This window comes from Diospyros lotus, chromosome 9, assembly GCF_014633365.1.
Source record: "Diospyros lotus cultivar Yz01 chromosome 9, ASM1463336v1, whole genome shotgun sequence".
Lineage (NCBI taxonomy): Eukaryota > Viridiplantae > Streptophyta > Magnoliopsida > Ericales > Ebenaceae > Diospyros > Diospyros lotus.
Window position 1 is genome coordinate 9,865,390 of NC_068346.1, and position 18,254 is coordinate 9,883,643.

The 18,254-nt window shown below is 36.4% G+C and overlaps 1 protein-coding gene across 1 annotated transcript; it reads left to right on the forward strand.

Moving 5' to 3' along the window:
* The first annotated feature begins 6,725 nt into the window (after positions 1 to 6,725).
* Positions 6,726 to 16,818, forward strand: LOC127809670 (putative 1-phosphatidylinositol-3-phosphate 5-kinase FAB1C). The gene is made up of 11 exons (XM_052348656.1): positions 6,726 to 8,322; positions 8,695 to 9,492; positions 9,628 to 9,781; positions 9,867 to 10,211; positions 11,940 to 12,662; positions 12,748 to 13,079; positions 13,457 to 13,583; positions 13,702 to 13,866; positions 13,953 to 15,470; positions 15,579 to 15,845; positions 16,111 to 16,818. The coding sequence occupies exons 1-11, from the start codon at positions 7,823 to 7,825 to the stop codon at positions 16,366 to 16,368; spliced, it is 5,187 nt and encodes a 1,728-aa protein (XP_052204616.1). The 5' UTR covers positions 6,726 to 7,822; the 3' UTR covers positions 16,369 to 16,818.
* Positions 16,819 to 18,254: the final 1,436 nt, after the last annotated feature.

The following is an 18,254-nucleotide window of genomic DNA, read 5'->3' on the forward strand; positions in this document are numbered from 1 at the left end:
TGCATAAATGTGCACCTCCATCCAAGAGGAGAAGCAGTAGTCCTAGTCGCCGACTCGCCTGTGTCCAGCTCCAGCGTGCCTCGTGCTTGGCTTGGGCCCCAGCCACTTCGCAAAATACGCATGGTACCACAACTAACTATATAATCATAATAATAATAATAATAATCATGTTAATACTAAGATAGTATTAAAGTCATATAACATAACATAAGAGAGTGAATGTTTTACTTTTAATATTAATAAATTAAAACTGAGATATTTATAATAAATATACAAAGCAGGGGCTGATGGAAGGGAAGTTGCGTGAAGAAGAAGGAAAAAGAAATGAAAGAAAAGAAAATTTATTGATTTTGGGTCTGATGAGGGTTATAGAAAAGTGAAAAAGACTGGCTGTTCAACCTTTTGATCAAGTGCCCACCGCAATATACTTTTCTTCACCGCCATTTCCTTCCCTTCCCTTCCTTCACATTAACGCCATGATTATTATTCTTCACGTTCGTTCGTTCATTCAAATTCATTAATCTAAACTCCATTTCCAGAAAGAACGAACTTTCAGAAAACGAATAATGGGTGTGGTAGATACTAACCCAACAGAGGATAGAGAGAATTAAGTGCATTATTTCTTAGGAAAGATGGTTAAATTAGAAAAATGATAAGTCTTAGGTGACTTGATTTGTTTTTAAGCTAATTCTTTCTGATTTAATTTACACATTTTTTTTGTGTTTTATGCTTTCGCTCACGCTTCCTTCCACAAATGTAACCCAAATCAGAAAAATCAAAGCCTCTAAAGAAGACTTTCAATGTGGAAAATAAACAAAGTGAGATCATTTTAAACATTTATTCAAATACATAAAAATAAAAAGGGTGGTCCCAGAAACTTATCAGCTAAAACATTAATAATAATAATAATAATAATAATAATAATACAAGAAAAAGAAAGTCCCACACCCACACCCACACCCAATCCGATCCCATCCTTACCCGACCCTTCATTAGACTTTTGAAATTTTGTCGCGAAGAAGCCTTTTAACTACAAAGACTGCATTGAAAGGCTATATATACGTATATGATGAGGTCTAGTACTTCAAAAAGGGTTAGGTTTGAACTAGCTTTACGAAAGTCAGTGCATTATAATCTAATCTTGACGTCATTGCTTATCAATTCTAAGCTTCCTTAAATCCGCCTCTAGTTGAGAATTTTGTGCCCTTAAAATGACAAAAATTTATTAAATGATAAATACAACCATATATAGATAGATAGATAGATAGATAGGTGGGCTTTTTCTCGAGGATGATTGAGAAACTAACCCACTCATCAAAGAAAATTATGTTAAAAGCGAATAGACATTAATGGCTTCCTTGCCCCTAAGCATAGTTAAATGTAAACAAAGTCATATTATGGTCCAAAACCTTTCGCTTATTAATTATTTTCTTGTCTAGTATTGTTGGCATGGAAGGTGGTGCATCCCCCCCCCCCCCCCCCCCCCCCCCCTACTTACTGCATACCCAACACACCAATCTATATACCAGTAAGATTTACAAACTTATCTCTATCATCAGTGCAAAAGGGTTAATTCGCTATTTATCAAAGTTACAATTAGGGGTATTCATGAGTTTGTAAAATTTGGGATTGATTTCATTAGATTAATTTAATTTATCTTTTTTTTTTTAAATTTAATTTGGTTTTGATTATATTTTTTGACTTGATTGGCATCAACTTAGATTTAACTTAAGTTAGTACGTCTCTCCAAACTCGATTTACATATCATCCATTAATATGCTATTGCGCTCTTTCTTTATTGGCTTATGGTTGCTATGGGTTTTAGAATTTATGTTAATGTAAATTTTATAAATCTTCATACTTTGGGTGCATGTGTTTTAAATTATAAAATTTTGATATGATTATATAGTTTTTATAATCAAAATTCAACTTCTTTAAAATCCAATTTAACCGGGTTGAGTTGGTCTAATTTTATTTTATTATTAGGTCCAATTTTAAACACTATCATAACTATGATTCAAATTCAAATTTATATAAAATTCAAACTCAGTTAATTCATGAGTACAAGCTCGGTCTCAACTCAAACCCTTTTTTTTTTTGGGTAAGTTTCATGTACAACTTATGAGCTTTACCTAAATTGTAATGATCACCCATATATTTCTAAAAATAACACCAACATTCTTTGAGGTTATCAAGAGTATGAAAAATGACTGTGTTACCCTAATATTTATATCTTTTTTATCTCTCATTCTTTTACATCCCCACTTCTATCCTCTCTTTTTCTCTCGCATTTTAAACTCACTGAAAGTTAATTACCATGTTAATTTGATGAGTGTTTTAACGATCATCCAACAACGATATCTTATTTTTTGTTCATCTATTTTTTTTTTCTCTCAAGATTTTGTGTCATTCTAAATTGATCCAAATTTAAAACAGTGATGAACCAAATGAGATCTAAAACGATCGTTCTAAATCTGAAATGATGGATGAAGATTTGGTTTGGAACCTTTAAAATGATGGTAGAAGTGGCAGGGCCAATAATAATTTTTCATCAACGAAATAAGTTTTTCTCTCCTTATCTTTCTCGTTCTGTTTATCTTGATTTCTTTAACTAAAACTTTTATTCATAACCTTGACTTGGGTTTCTATGTAAAAAAAACTTAGTCTTGGGTTCATTTGACTTAAAATTTAATGTGGAGTTTGGTTCAAATAAGAAAAAAAAAAAAACAAATTTGAACAAAATCTAATTTTGATTAGGGTTTGATTTCTTGTGGTGGTAGACTGCTAGCCATCATTAATATTTTTTATTTTTTTCTTAATTATAGGGGTATTTTATTATTTTTAATAAAATTAACTGTTGTTACCAGGACATATGGTGCATAGTAACTACCCTTAAGAGATGTTAGTGTTATTTTTAAAAATATAAACGGTGATTAGTGCAATTAAACAAATATTAGGGGTGATGTGTGAAATTTACATTTTTCTTTTATAAGTACAAAGTAAATTCAAATCAATCAAGTACATGAATTACTCTCACATTAAAAATTATAAATAATCCATTATAATATGACCAAACAAATCATCAAATCACAAATAATCAACATTAGGTTGAAAAAACTTTAGTAAGTGATAAGATTTAAACTTAGATTTAAAGATTTTTCAAGCCTAATTTTGTCTTATCTAAATAAGTCACGCTCATTATTAACTTATCCGTGTCCCCTTTAAATAACTTTAGCTACTTAATGTGTTAAAATTGTTGAAACCCTACACTTAATGCTTAGTAACAAATTAGTTATTGTAGTTACCATTAAATTTTTAATTTTATTATAATTTAATCATTTGTTATAAATTTCATCAAAAACTATAATGTAACAAATACATAAATAAAAAATATAAAAGTGGGGATGGCCGATGGAAGAACCCATGTTGAATTCTTTCTTTTTCTTTAAAAAGAAAACATAAAATTAAGAGAGTAATTATATTATTTATCCTAAATTATTCCATATTATACACAACAATCCACTTGAATATTCTATGTTTATTGTTAGTTAAATGCAAGTAGGGGAACATGGATAGGGATTAAGATTTGGTCATGCATGGAGGCACACATTTTCTATATTATAAGATTCTCTTCTCTTAGTACAATATACATACATACATACATACGTTTTAATTATTTTAATTATCTTGTCCCCCCTTACTTATTTTATATATCTAGCTATTATTTAATCACTTTTTGACAAACCGCAACGGAAAATACAAACACAGCGGTGCCGGTTGTTTCAGGCTTTCAGCCACGAGACCTAACCATCGCCATTAGACCACATGTTGATAAAAAAAAAAATTATTAATTCATCCCATATTTATTTTAACCATAAATTGAAGTAAGAAAGATGATGAAGATGGTGATGATACCATTAAGAATAATTCAGGAAAATTATGTAAAATGACTGAAGAAGGCATGAATAAGTATTGTGGGCGAGCTCAGATCTGCTGTCCGATCATCTGTCTTTTTGATTGTCTCTTCAGTTAAATTAAGTTATCTTATCAAATTAATACGTAATAATGTGTATTAATAATATAAAAAACTCAACGTTCTTCTTTCAAAATTTATCTTGTAATTAACGGAAAGAAACCCATCTGGATTTTTTTAGACAGAATACTTCTATCTTTGTTTGGAAAAAACCCATCTTTTCATCTAGAAGAAATATGAATTTTTCTCGTTAATTGTAAAATAAAATTTGAAAAAAAAAATATTGAGTTTTCTGACCTTATTAATACACATTACTGTGTATTAATTTGGTGAGACGACTTAATTTGATTGGAGAGACGACTAAGGGGATAGGGGGATGGGACAGCAGACCTCGGCTCATTGTGGGCATGGCATGGAATGTGTTAGGCTTTTATAATGGGGCCCACATAGACCCAAATTTGACAAAGCATCCGAAGGTTATGGGATCCCTAATCCACAAAAATACAATGCTTCCTCACATGGAGATGACTCACGAATGATGAAGAAGAAGAAGAAGAAAATTAAAGTTGGATGGAGGGGCGGCTGCCTCTTGTACCCTTCTTCTCTTGATATGGTGACAATAATGTGTGTTTGTGATGTAACTTTCTATTAAAGTGGGGTTGCGCCTAAGAATAAACAACCGGGATGGCTTGCCATAGGCCATCCTCTTTTTCAAAGGATTGGTATCAAGACACCACAGTGTTAATTAGAAGCTGAAATTTAATGTCTTTGGAAAGTATGGTTTGTAATTTTGATTGGACGGAGAGAAAGGTTTATTAGTTAAAACTCAATTTGACTTGGAAGTACCCATTCATACCTAATAAATGCTATTATTTAGTCTATAATAATGATAATAATAATTGAGTTATTGAAATTTAACCAACTAGTTGTTTAGAGTTGTGTGGTTGTTGTATGTGATGGAATTCTTAAATTTTGATAGATTAATTATCTAAAATTGTGTTTTTAAGGTGTGTTGCATTGGACGGATGTATATTAAGAATTTGACCAACTAATTGTTTAGAATTGCAATGTTGTGAAGTTTTTCGGATAAAACTACAAGCTTAGAATATTATTCTATTACTATGAAATTCATAAATATAAACTTTTAAGTTCAAAAGACACACAAAAATTTCACGTCGTTTATGGGTCGAGATGATTGAAAATTTACAATTTATGTGATCAACGACGTCATCTAATGAGAATAATTGTTATTGTTGTGTTCCTAAGACGTAGGTTAAGTGGTGGGTAAGTGATAAATTAGAATTAGTACTAGTAAGTCACGAGTTCAATACTTGACTTAGATAAGGGTCAAAAATTCGTCTGCGATTTATCTTATTTGTTAAAATCGAGAGCACGAGCGACGGATAATCGGACAAGGGTGATAATTCCAATAATTATCATTGTTGTAAGAAAAAAATAGTGTAAAATAAAAGCATTTTCAAAATTATGAACTCATAAAACTCAACAAAAAAAGAGAGATGGAAACGACTTGAGGACTGGGATCCAACAGGAGGGACGCTTTCATTATGCGCGACGCCAAACTGTGCATGGATAAATCTAGGAAGAGGCCAAGGAGATGAAGCATACCAGAACGGTTGGAACGCAGGAGAGGAAAAAATAAAAAATAAAAACAAGAAGGGAAAGGAAAGGTAAAGAAAAATAAAAAAAAGGGGGTCATTTGGGGGCATAACATAACAGGAGGCTTGAAAGATGCTGTCCTCCCACCAAACCATAAAAGGAAAGAAAAAAAAAAAAGTCTTCTAATTGAAAGGCACTACCAAACCTTCTCTCACCTGTCTGTCCGTCCATCATACTTATATCATTCTCCTCACCTCTGGTGCATTGCTTCCCATGCTCTACCACTCTCCCCACGCATGGCCCACCATCCATCCATCCATCTCAGCTTTCCACTTTGCAAAATGCAAAATAGACCCACATTCTTAAACTATTCTTTTATTATTATATATATCTTGAAATAGTGCAGAATTTTACAGGCTTTAAGAGGTTGATTTTTATTTTGTTGTTAGGGTAAAATTCTACTTAAGACATCACATGAATTGGACCATTTTAATGCAAGTTTCATGGGGTTTCCTTTCTTTATCTGCTGGTGCTTTACTTTTTTTTTTTTACTTTATAAGTTAATAACCAAATAGATTATCCCTAAAATTGATGTTTAATTTAAATTATAAAGAAATAAAATAATTCAACAAACTAAAAATAAAAAAAATAAAATGATTTGACTTTGCGGTTGGGAGTTTGGAAAAACAGACCCTTTTTACTAATGTTATTCCTTGTTTGGGGGTCCTCGGATTCAAACAGAAGAAAACCCGAACCGGTTTGGTGGCGAGTAATAACTCACCAAACTTAACTTGCGAGACCTATAAAATTAAAATAGACACGCGCTTGCCTCAGGCTGAAGCTAAATCCGGGCGTAAAGCACGCACTCCGACTGCGAGTGGGCTTAGACCCACTAATCCAAATTGAAACACTGTCGCTGTGCCTGCAGCCAAAATACTTTAATCCCACACAATTCCCCCATTCGGACCAATCAACACTGAGATCAACTCTCCTCCTCCCCAATTAAAAAACCCTAAATACAAATTAAAGAAAGCCAAAAAAAAAAAATGGCACACAGTTAATTACATTATTGCAGAATTAATTGAACCCTCGTGGAGCATCATGCCGACCAATGGCTGCACATAAAAGCAGAGGACAGGATCATCAAATGCTCATAAAACCCTAGAGAGAGGACGAGGAGGAGGAGGAGGAAGATAAAGGTGGAGAGAGAAAGAGTGTGTATGTATAGGGGGAGTTGGATTATTTTATTGGTGGTTTGTGGGGGTGAAAAAGAAAGCATTGCCGGGAAAGATGGGAAAGAAGAGTGAAATGGTGGCGTTGTTGGGTTTGTTGAAGAAGGGGGGCAAGAACAGCGAGAAGAGATTAGGGTTCTTGTGTATGGAGATTCGAGCTACCAGTTCCAACCACGGAACCTTCTCCGTACTCTTCCTTTTCCTCCTTTTCATTCTCATCCTCTTCGTTCTTTGAATCTCTCTCTCACACTCACAGAACACTCTTCCTCTCTCTCTCTCTCTCTCTCTCTCATCTCTCTATAAGTGTAATCTCGTCTTCTTTTCTCTTTCAGTTGATCGAGGGGTGTTTCGGGGACCTTTTTTGGTATTTGTTGTGGGTAGGGCTTCGTTTTTGGTGTTACATAGATTGAACTGTTTGATTTAGAGGATCTTATCTGGAATTTCATCCGATTCTTGGTGGTTCTCTTTGGGGGGTGCCAAGTTCTGGATCTTGGGTCTCTAATGCTCGCGTCGATATTGAGATCTGAGCTTGATGATTCCGGGATTGGTTAGTTGGGCTTAGGGTTCAATTCCTGTTGTAGCCAAAGAAAGAAAAAAAGGAAAAGAAATATAGGATTATTGTTGCTGCTGTTGTTGTTTTGATTTGTTGTGGTTGGTGTATGTATAATCCATTTCCTGTCAATTTAATTATAACTATCCGTTCCCTCCTTCGAGATATTAGCAATTCCAGGAGGAATTTAGTCATTTGCTCCCTTTATTGTTCTTCGCCCAAAATAGAAAAAAAAAAAAAAAAAAAAGGTGATCCAAGCCCACTTTTTTTCATGTGGGTTTTCATAAAATTCACTTCAGTTGATCTGGGTTGTTTTTGATACCAAAGAATCAGATAAGTTCAATCTACTTGTAGGTCTTATTATTTTGACTTTAGACTATAAGAAGAGAAGAGTTGTACAGTTTCCGTCTTGAGGAGCTGGTGGATATACGTGTTGGGTCTTTGCTTTCTATGGGAATACCTGATAGGTCACTACCAGATTTGATAGAGAAATTTAGGTCTTGGATTTCCTGGGGAACAAGTGATCTGGCTTCTTTTCCCTGTGAATTTGAGATGCCCGATAACCATCTCAAAATGTGTTACGAGTGCGAACTGAGCTTCACGGACACTTTGCTTGGGTATGATTGTAGAAGCTGCGGCAGGATGCTGTGTGCAAATTGTGTGCAGGGCTATGGTTCTTTGTATGTGATGTCAGGGGACAGAAACAGCAGAGTGGTTGATATCGAGGCTTGTAAGTTTTGTTCTGAGATCAGTACAAGGAATGAAGGGCCAAGAAGGTATAGTGACAAGATCTATCCTGCGGACTCTCCCCGACATAGCCCTGAACCTCCTTCACCGTGCTGCAGTGGTGAAAGACTGGATGGTTATTCGTTGCATGATGTGAATCGATGTAGTAGTACTTCATTAACTGGCTATCCAGCTCCGGTCTCTGTCCTTTGCTCTCTAAGCAGGTAGAAAAGACTTTTTCATTTATGAGAGCATGCTGTTGAATTCTTTTCTGATTCAATATCATTATTGTAGAAAATTTAGATTGTGTGAGGATTCTGTTTCATATGTTCTCTTCCCTATAGGATTGTTTAGAACCTATAAGCATGAAATTTGATAGTTTATGGCATACATGAGTTGAATTTTGTCTTATGTTGATTTTTTAATTTTTCTTTTTAGACGATTGTGATAAAATCATCTCATGACTTAATGGGACAACCTAATTTCTTGTTGATTGATGCAATCTATTACATACTGCCTTCCAACTTTTGATTAGAAATCGTAATTTTCTTGGTATTGGATGAATAATTAATCAAATAATGTGTGCATGAATGTAGGAGTGATGAAGAAGAGACTGAGGATTCTGCAAGGACCATTTTCAGCCCATCAAGTGAATACGGTAATGACACTTTGGATATAGATTCAAGTAGCATTAGCACTAGACAGGAGTTTTACTGCTTTAAGTCAGTTGGATCTAGTCCTTCTGACAGCCCCTCTAGGATTCATATTACTTCCAAAAGAGTTGGGCATTCTGTACAGAAGGAGCAAGGGGAAACCCCAAGGCATCAGAATGATGGTCCCTTTGATCAAGTCTCAATTGCTGTTTTAAGAAGGCCAGAGAGAGGGATTGAGGATCCAGAAAATTCTGATGATTGTACTGATGATTTGTCTATATTCCGGGGCCAATGTGAGACAATGCAAAAACCATTGGATTTTGAACAAAATGGTCTACTGTGGTTTCCTCCACCACCTGAAGATGAAGATGATGAGGCTGAAAGCAATTTCTTTGCATATGATGACGAAGATGATGAGATTGGAGATTCAGGTGTGGTTTTTTCATCCAGTAGTAGCCTTGCTAGTTCTTTTCCAGCAAAGGAGAAGCATAATGAAGGGCAGAAAGAACCTCTAAAAGCTGTGGTGCAGGGGCACTTTCGGGCCCTTGTGTCGCAGCTTTTACAAGGGGAAGGTATCACGTTGGACAAGGAAACTAGCACGGATGACTGGCTGGATATTGTTACAACAATAGCATGGCAGGCAGCTAATTTTGTTAGACCTGATACTAGCAGAGGAGGCAGTATGGATCCCGGTGATTATGTAAAGGTTAAGTGTATAGCATCAGGAAGTCCTAGAGAGAGGTAAAATTTGTTTACTTTTCTCCCCTGTTTATTTAATCTGTTTCTGAGACTCTTATGTCCATGTTGTTCCCTTTATTTGTGTTTCTCTTCTTTATTTATCATGATGATTGACTTTTGTTAGTTTTTGCGTTGCAGCACACTTGTTAGAGGAGTAGTCTGTACAAAGAATATTAAGCACAAGCGCATGACTTCACAATATAAAAACCCTAGATTACTTCTTTTAGGAGGAGCACTTGAGTACCAGAGAGTCCCTAATCAGTTGTCATCTTTTGATACCTTACTTCAACAGGTTTTTGTCTACACTGATTTGTTTTATTACCTTTGTAATGATATTATGCAATTAGACAGGAATTTGAACTTTGTTAACCAAACAGGAAATTGATCATCTGAAGATGATTGTGTCAAGGATAGAGGCGCACCGCCCAAATGTGCTGCTTGTAGAAAAAAGCGTATCTTCATATGCCCAAGAGTATCTGCTGGAAAAGGAGATCTCTTTAGTGTTGAATGTTAAAAGGCCATTATTGGAACGCATAGCCAGGTGTACTGGTGCGGTCATAACCCCGTCAATCGATAATATATCTAAAGCACAATTGGGACAATGTGAACTCTTCCGTCTGGAAAGAGTTTCTGAAGAACTTGAGAAAGCCAACCAATTCAATAAGAGGCCCTCAAAAACATTGATGTTTTTTGAAGGCTGCCCCAGACGGTTAGGTTGCACGGTAAATATTTCTTATATCCATTTAAATTCAATTTCATTTCCTTTTGGAACTTGTAACGTATTAGGTTCTTGATGAGATTGTTTTCTGGTAAATGATGTAAACATGTCCAGCATGTATTCCTCTTTTGTGATCTCATTCTTTTCAGATGTTTTCCTTCAATTCTCAGGTCTCAGTGCCCTTCTACTTTTTCCTTTTCCTGTTTTTTTGTTGGTGCTGTGGGAGCCTTTGCAGGCATAGAGTAGATGAGGCTGTTGTTTCCTTGTATTATTGATAGATCTGTCTGTTCATTAATTCTTCCATAGAACTGAGAGCTTTATCAATAAAAAAGGAAATGGCAGCCTCCTGTGTACCTGCAAATGCTCCCACAAAAGCAACAAAAAAGAAAGAGAATAATAAGAGGTATATTACAGCCTGCCAACTTATCAGGAAAAAAAAAAGAAGGCTGCCATGAAATTGATCCTAAATTTCTGAATAACCATGCATGAGCTCTGCAGCATATACTTGGATGTGGTCCCATTTTTGTGTTTGGTGATAATGCCCTTCAATCTTTTATTTGGAGATGGACGTAAATATGTACTATGTAGTCTGATGTCATTCACTATTGTATCGACAAGGATTTCTTGACCTACATAATTTCAATATAGCAGATTAAAGATTCTTAAGGAGGGGTTTTCTCATTTGACATTTTGTATAACCAAAAGGAAGAATGAAAAAAGAAAGTCATCCAAGTTATTCGACAAGGGAAAGAAGCATGAATACAAACCTCTGTAACATACATGGCAGGACAAGGGCATGTTGACACAATATTTTTCTACAAAATTAGAACACAACACAGTAGAGACATGTCAACTAATAGATTATATATTTTGAATGCACATACATATAAATAGGTCAAATGTAGGAAATACGCATGATCAATCTAAATATATGTTGGAGAAAACTCTTTTATTTTCAAGGTTTTGGAATTTAAGATTTAGAATTCACATGTTTAAGCAACGTCATACCAATAAATATAAATTTGCATTTTTTATGTCATAATTGATTTTTAACTTGTAATTTTAGAATTGTAAGGTGATTGCAATTTATTTAACTAATGGGCGCACACAACAACTCTTAATGGACACATGTGTCCTCTAGGTGTCTATATAGTAAAAAAAGAAGGGCGTCCCTAGTGCATGAGGATTGTAGGGAGAGGGGGGGGGGGGGGATGTTTTCACAACTTCAACCTGTGACCTTCAGGTCACAAAAGAGCAGCCTTACCATTGTTCTGTAGAGCGTTCAGTGGTAACAAAACTTTAGATGAACATTTGATGTATACTTGGAAGTGGTCGATGTGTGTGTCAGGCATGGTTGTTAGACACATTGCATTATTTTGTAGAACTGTCTGTGCTTCTTAGCTCTTTGGCCTTCACTTAGATGGCCTAGTATTTCTTTAGTATCCCTGTTAAGAAATTCTTGTCTTGCTTCCTGCTTATATGTTCCTTCTCTCTAATAAAGTTTTTCTCCATGAACAAAAATAAAATGTTGATGTATTTGGACTCTTTTCAGATATCATCCGCTCTTTATGCAGCTAATGCCTTGGATTATAAAAATATATATTTGTATTTAAATTTCCACTTTATATTTTGTATTCTTTTGGTGTAATTGCTCATATAAGCCTTTCGTATTATTAAAACATAACTATAATGTTCTTGTTGCTACATTTCTGATTAATTACAACTCTTACAGGTATTGCTGAGGGGCTCATGTCGTGAGGAACTGAAGAAGGTCAAACATGTTGTTCAGTATGCAGTTTTTGCAGCCTATCATTTATCACTGGAAACTTCTTTTCTTGCTGATGAGGGTGCTAGTCTTCCTAAATTGAGAATGACGCCTTCTTTAGCCACGCCGGAGAGAGCAGCTGATAATGCCATTCCACTTGTACCAAATGCTGTTTCTTCTATTAACGACAAAGAAATAGATGATGACCAAGAAATTAATGAAGTATCTGCATCTTGCAGTTTGGACATTAGAGCTCAAGAACTATCATCTGAGCATCTTAATCCTTCTTGTGGTTCTTTTCCTACTTGTAGGCCTGGATCTGTATCCTTTGATGCATGCAATGATAATTTAGCATCTAATATGCCCCTTGAGGATATAAAGGACACCCGTGAGTTTTCTTCTGAGATTAGATCTCATACCAAGCAGGAATTGTTGGAAACCACTGGCCAAGAGGAGAGGAAATCAAGGGAAGTTTATGAACTGAAAGGGCCTGAAAGAGTTGATGAAAATGATGCCTCGAGTGAATATTATTCAGCAACGGATGGTCATCAGAGCATACTGGTATCCTTTTCTAGCCGGTGTGTGCTAAATGGAAATGTATGTGAACGCTCTCGACTCCTCCGCATCAAGTTTTATGGATCTTTTGATAAGCCGTTAGGAAGATATCTTCGAGATGATCTCTTTAATCAGGTAACAGATTCAGGTTTGATTGTTTTACATTTCATGACCTGGTTAGGAGCTGAAATTTGTTAATTAATTGTTCTATCTGTGCCAGAAATCTATCTGTCAATCTTGTAAAGAGACAGTTGAAGCCCATGTTCTTTGCTATACACACCAGCAGGGAAATCTTACTATAAATGTTAGGCGTCTTCCCTCCATGAAGCTACCTGGGGAGCGTGATGGAAGGATATGGATGTGGCACCGATGCCTTAAGTGTGCACAGATTGGTGGAGTTCCACCAGTCACTCGGAGAGTGGTCATGTCAGATGCTGCTTGGGGACTTTCCTTTGGGAAGTTTTTGGAACTTAGTTTTTCAAACCATGCAACTGCTAATCGTGTTGCAAGCTGTGGGCATTCTCTGCAGAAGGACTGTCTCCGTTATTATGGGTACATCTACCTGTTCAGATTTTAACTTCTTTTGCTTTATTTTGGGATATGTTGCATGCACTTGGATACTGGTTTCTGTGAGAATATACTGTTGTCTGAGAATTTACCAGTCTCATATTGTATGGCTTCTTGTGTTTAGTGTAAGAGGCTGTTTACAAACAAACATGTAGCTTTTTATGCATAATGTAGAGTTTCATGCAGAGTCATAGTAAATTCGAATGCCTAAACACATTCCAACGTATTTGTGGTGGGTGCATGCCCAACTGTGCATATAACACAAATATTTCTGATGCTGCAATAGTGGTGATCACTGAGAAATTTAATCAGTTGAATTATGAAGGCACTGACGTCTGAAATATCCCATTTTACTTCAACAGGTTTGGGGATATGGTTGCATTCTTCCAGTATTCCCCAATTGAAATTCTCTCTGTCCATTTGCCCCTATCAGTGCTCGAGTTCAATGGCCATGTACAGCAGGATTGGATAAGAAAAGAGGCTGAAGAGGTGCTTAATAGAATCTTAATTACAATTATCCTGGTTGTGACATTAAATGTAGGACTGTTTTTATTACTTGTTTCAGATTGAGTCCATTTAATAATCCTTTGCGTTATCTCCTTCACAGCTTCTGAGTAAAACTGAAGCTGTGTATGCAGAGTTATCAGTTGTACTGGACAGCTTTGAACAGAAAAGCAGGTCCTTGGGACATGAAAAGCCTGATGCAGGGGACTTACATGACCAGATCATGGAGTTAAAGGACTTGCTTATAAAAGAGAGTAGTGATTACAAGGTAATTTGAATATCAAACAATCAAATGTATAATTGTATGAATAGAAGTGAGGCTTCCACCTATCTGACTTATCTCCTTGCGAGCAGGATTTGCTTCAACCATCTCATGAAGAGACTTCACCACTGGACCAGACATCAGTAGACATTCTTGAGCTTAATCGCTTGAGACGTTCCCTTGTAATTGGGTCACATGTTTGGGATCGCCGTCTCTATTCCTTGGATTCCCTTCTCAAGACAAGTGAGTTTACTTCCAATGTCACCCTAGATGCTACATCTCATATTGAGCTGAAAGCTCCAAGATCTCAGGACATCAGTCTTAATTGTGGTCATGAAGAAAATGTGTCAGAGTCTTCAAAACTACAAGTTTTGCCCAAGAATACTACACAATCAAAGCAGAAAGATGAGCCTAACTTGTCCCCATCTGAGCCCATTGTTCCCGAGGACTCCATACCAACATCGTGCCAGCATTACAAACAAGAAGACCTACAGTTGGATGGAGAAATTTCAGGTGTTAAAACATCCTTAGATTGTGCCCCCTTGCCTGCATCCAATCTGTCGGATAAGATAGATTCTGCATGGACTGGTACTGATCAATTTCAATTGGAAGCTCAGTTTCTTAATATTCTGCAGACAGATGGACGTCAGGTTGGTTCTGTTAGGCATGCAGGCCAAACAGATAATCCATCCTTCAGGAGGCTGGTGTCACCAGCCAGAGTTTATTCTTTTGATTCTGCATTGAGACTTCAAGAAAGAATTAGGAAAGGATTGCCCCCCTCCTCACTGCATTTGTCAGCAGTTAGATCTTTCCATGCTTCTGGAGAATACAGGAGTATGGTTCGGGATCCAGTTTCTAATGTGCACAGGACTAACTCTCAAATTTCGCCAAAGGAGGCCCAGAAATTTAATCTCTTAGTGAATTCCACACCATCTTTTATCTTGCCTGCAGGGGCACGGTTACTGCTTCCACATACTGGCCAAAGTAATTTGGTTATTGCTGTTTATGATAATGAACCTACTAGCATAATATCTTACGCCCTCAGTTCCAAGGAATATGAGGAGTGGATTGCTGATAGGCCTAATATGCATGAAAGAAGCTGGACGATTGACATCAATAGAGTAAATTCTGCAGCTCCCACATTTTCAGCCTGGCCATCTTCTGGTTCACTGGACTTGGATCATGCCAACTATGGAGGTTATGGATCTGAAGATGCTTCATCCACTATCAGTGCTCTGTTTACAGAACCTAAGAATTCTCCTCATCTTAAAATTTCTTTTGAAGATGATTCTTCAAATGCTGCAGGCAAGGTGAAGTTTTCTGTTACCTGTTATTTTGCAAAGCAGTTTGATGCTCTTAGGAAGAAATGGTGCCCAAATGAAGTGGATTTCGTACGTTCCTTGAGCCGCTGCAAGAGATGGAGCGCACAAGGTGGAAAGAGCAATGTGTACTTTGCGAAATCTTTGGATGAAAGGTTCATTATAAAACAAGTCCAGAAAACTGAATTGGAATCGTTTGAGGAATTTGCACCAGAGTACTTTAAGTATTTGACAGATTCCTTTAGCACGGGAAGTCCAACATGCCTTGCTAAAGTGCTTGGAATTTATCAGGTTAGTTCAATATTTTTTGCATGGCTGTCTGAATTTGTTTTTTTTTGTTCTTGGTTTGGTATTTTGGTTAAGCTCTTGTGATTCTAAACTGCATTTAATACATCTCAGGTTACTGTCAAGCACTTGAAAGGTGGCAGGGAAATTAAAATGGAACTGATGGTGATGGAGAATCTCTTTTTCAAAAGAAGTATCTCAAGGGTCTATGATCTGAAGGGTTCTGCAAGATCTCGATATAATGCAGATACAACAGGGAGGAACAATGTACTGCTAGATATGAATCTTTTAGAGACACTGCGTACAAAACCCATATTCCTCGGAAGGAAGGCAAAGAGAAGTCTAGAGCGTGCTGTTTGGAATGACTCATCTTTCCTAGCGGTAAGTTGTTCTAAAACCATGTCATTGCGACCACATCAATTTCCACAACTTGGCTTTCAAGCATTTAACATAAATCTGATACTATGCTAAATTTTGAATCTTTTATTGCTGTTAAAATTGAGTCTCATAAAAAAGAAAAAAAAAAAAAAAGGAACAAAAGTAGTGTCAGGAGGGCTTTAATGCCTGTTCTCTGAAGCGCCTGATGGCTTAAATTCATCAAATGTTGACTATCATCGTTGCTTTCCCCTTTGCTTTCCTTGTGTAGTCGGTTGACGTAATGGATTATTCGTTGCTGGTCGGGGTGGATGATGAGCGGAAGGAGCTGGTGATCGGGATAATTGATTTCATGAGACAATACACTTGGGACAAGCATTTGGAGACGTGGGTGAAGACATCTGGCATACTACTAGGCGGGCCAAAGAACGCTTCTCCCACCATCATCTCTCCGAATCTATACAAGAGAAGGTTCCGAAAGGCCATGACCACCTATTTTCTCACGGTCCCGGATCAATGGTCGTCATGAATGAAGTGGCTGTGGTTGGTACCATTATTCCATTCTTTTACGTCGCAACAAGCACGCGTTGTTGCGAATAAGGATAAGGAAAGTGAAAATTGTTGGAGGGGGGAAACCCTGCCCTTCCTTCTCATAGATGGGATTTTTTTTTTTTTTTTTGGTTTTGGGGGGGTTGTTGGTTGTAGATGGGGGCAGAATTGGCCCTCAGAAAAAAAAAAAAGGTAATGTAAATGAGGCAGCAGAAAACATATTTTGGCTACGGGAGATGAAAATTCTTTTGTAGTTTGGTGTTATAATTGTATGCATACATGCATGCCATCTACGTTGGCTTTGTTTTTCAAGATCAAAGTTCCTTCACGTGTCACGCTCAGCCTCTTTTGGGGTGGCTTTACCCCCCTTGTTATAGATGATCAATGTTACCATGCAATTAAAAATCAGCATTATCATCGAGACTTGCAATTATGGGATTGAAAAGTTTATTAAGAACTGAAGAAAAAATTATGCACCTTTAAGTACTTATACGAGGCTAGGTATATCATGCCTTATTTAAGAGTTTTTGTACAATTGTTTTTGGGGTCCCCAATCTTTTACTATAACTAATTTCTTATATTTTATCCCATTGTGAAATGGTTTTTCTTTTATGAGCATTCACTTCTAAGAATGGAAGAATATATTTACAAGTAATGAAGTGGCTGAATTATCTTCGCATGTGCTAGAAGCATATATTCTACTTTTAACTTTAGGTAAATTATAAAAAAAAAAACCACCTTAACTTTGACAGTTTATTATTTCCAAATCAAACTTCTAAAATGATATCAATCATATATATATATATATATATATTATAAACCTTCAATAGATGTATAAAATATCAATTATATGATATCGTAATATATATCTTCTAACATAATAGAATTCCATTAAAATGAGATGAGTTCTTTATTGTCTTCTTTATTGTGTGACGATGATGGTCATTTTGTGATCATAAAACTCAGAAGAGATGGAGACCTGAAAATTTAGGTCGCACCGGCGAAATCCTATAACACTTTGGTGGAAAAAGAGAGAGGTGGCTTAAGGCTAAAAATCCTAACATAAATTGGGATAGTGGGGGGAGGCTATCAAACTCCTAAGGCAGCCAATGCAATAATTTTCGCAATTACAATGGGTGCTGAACGAGCCCTTCTTCTATCGGTGAGGTGAAAGCAAAGTAATGCAAGTACAGATTAAGTGGTTGAGCAACGATAAGTTAGGCTTCGTACTAGTAGGTTGTGAGTTCGATTTCTTGTCTTGTGCAGTGAGATAAAGACTTCACTTGCGATTTATCTTCTATGTCGAAATTGAGAGCACGAATGATGGGAATTACGCAAGAACGGTCATCCCAAATAATGCATTAATTAACATTAACGTACGCTACTGCAACTATATAAATGAAGACTTATATATATGTGAACATTGACTATAAAATAAAAAAAATGTATTTATTTACGCATGTAATGGAGCAGTGACCAACTGCTAAGCATGTAAATATTAATATATACTATGCTAATTTGGCCTTTTTATTTTAGTCCAATCGCACGAGGAGGAAAAATATAATTTCCCAAAACTTGAAACCCTTTTGGTGATGGTGGGGTTTGGTGATAAAGAAAAATGAAGGGGCTGCGGCTGCGGGGAAAGAAAAAGCAAAAGGAGCCAAAGCCAACCGAGGCAGCCAAATTCACGTGTCCATCATCATCATCCATGTAGAGGTCACCAATGACATTGGCAATGTCATTAATATACAAATACAATGTTGTTGCACTCAACTTTCTTTCATGCATTGCACTAACAAGTTGTTTTCTTGGGCGGTGTGGTGCGGGGTGTGTGCGGTGTGGTTTGGCCGGTCTAAATTATTTTCA

What these genes read in the sequence shown, in the direction of transcription:
- LOC127809670 (XM_052348656.1), top strand. Translation starts at nt 7,823, where the DNA reads ATGGGAATACCTGATAGGTCACTACCAGATTTGATAGAGAAATTTAGG. An exon ending in TTGATACCTTACTTCAACAG is followed by an intron (nt 9,782 to 9,866) that starts GTTTTTGTCTAC and finishes TTAACCAAACAG; the next exon opens with GAAATTGATCATCTGAAGAT. An exon ending in AAGAGAGTAGTGATTACAAG is followed by an intron (nt 13,867 to 13,952) that starts GTAATTTGAATA and finishes CCTTGCGAGCAG; the next exon opens with GATTTGCTTCAACCATCTCA.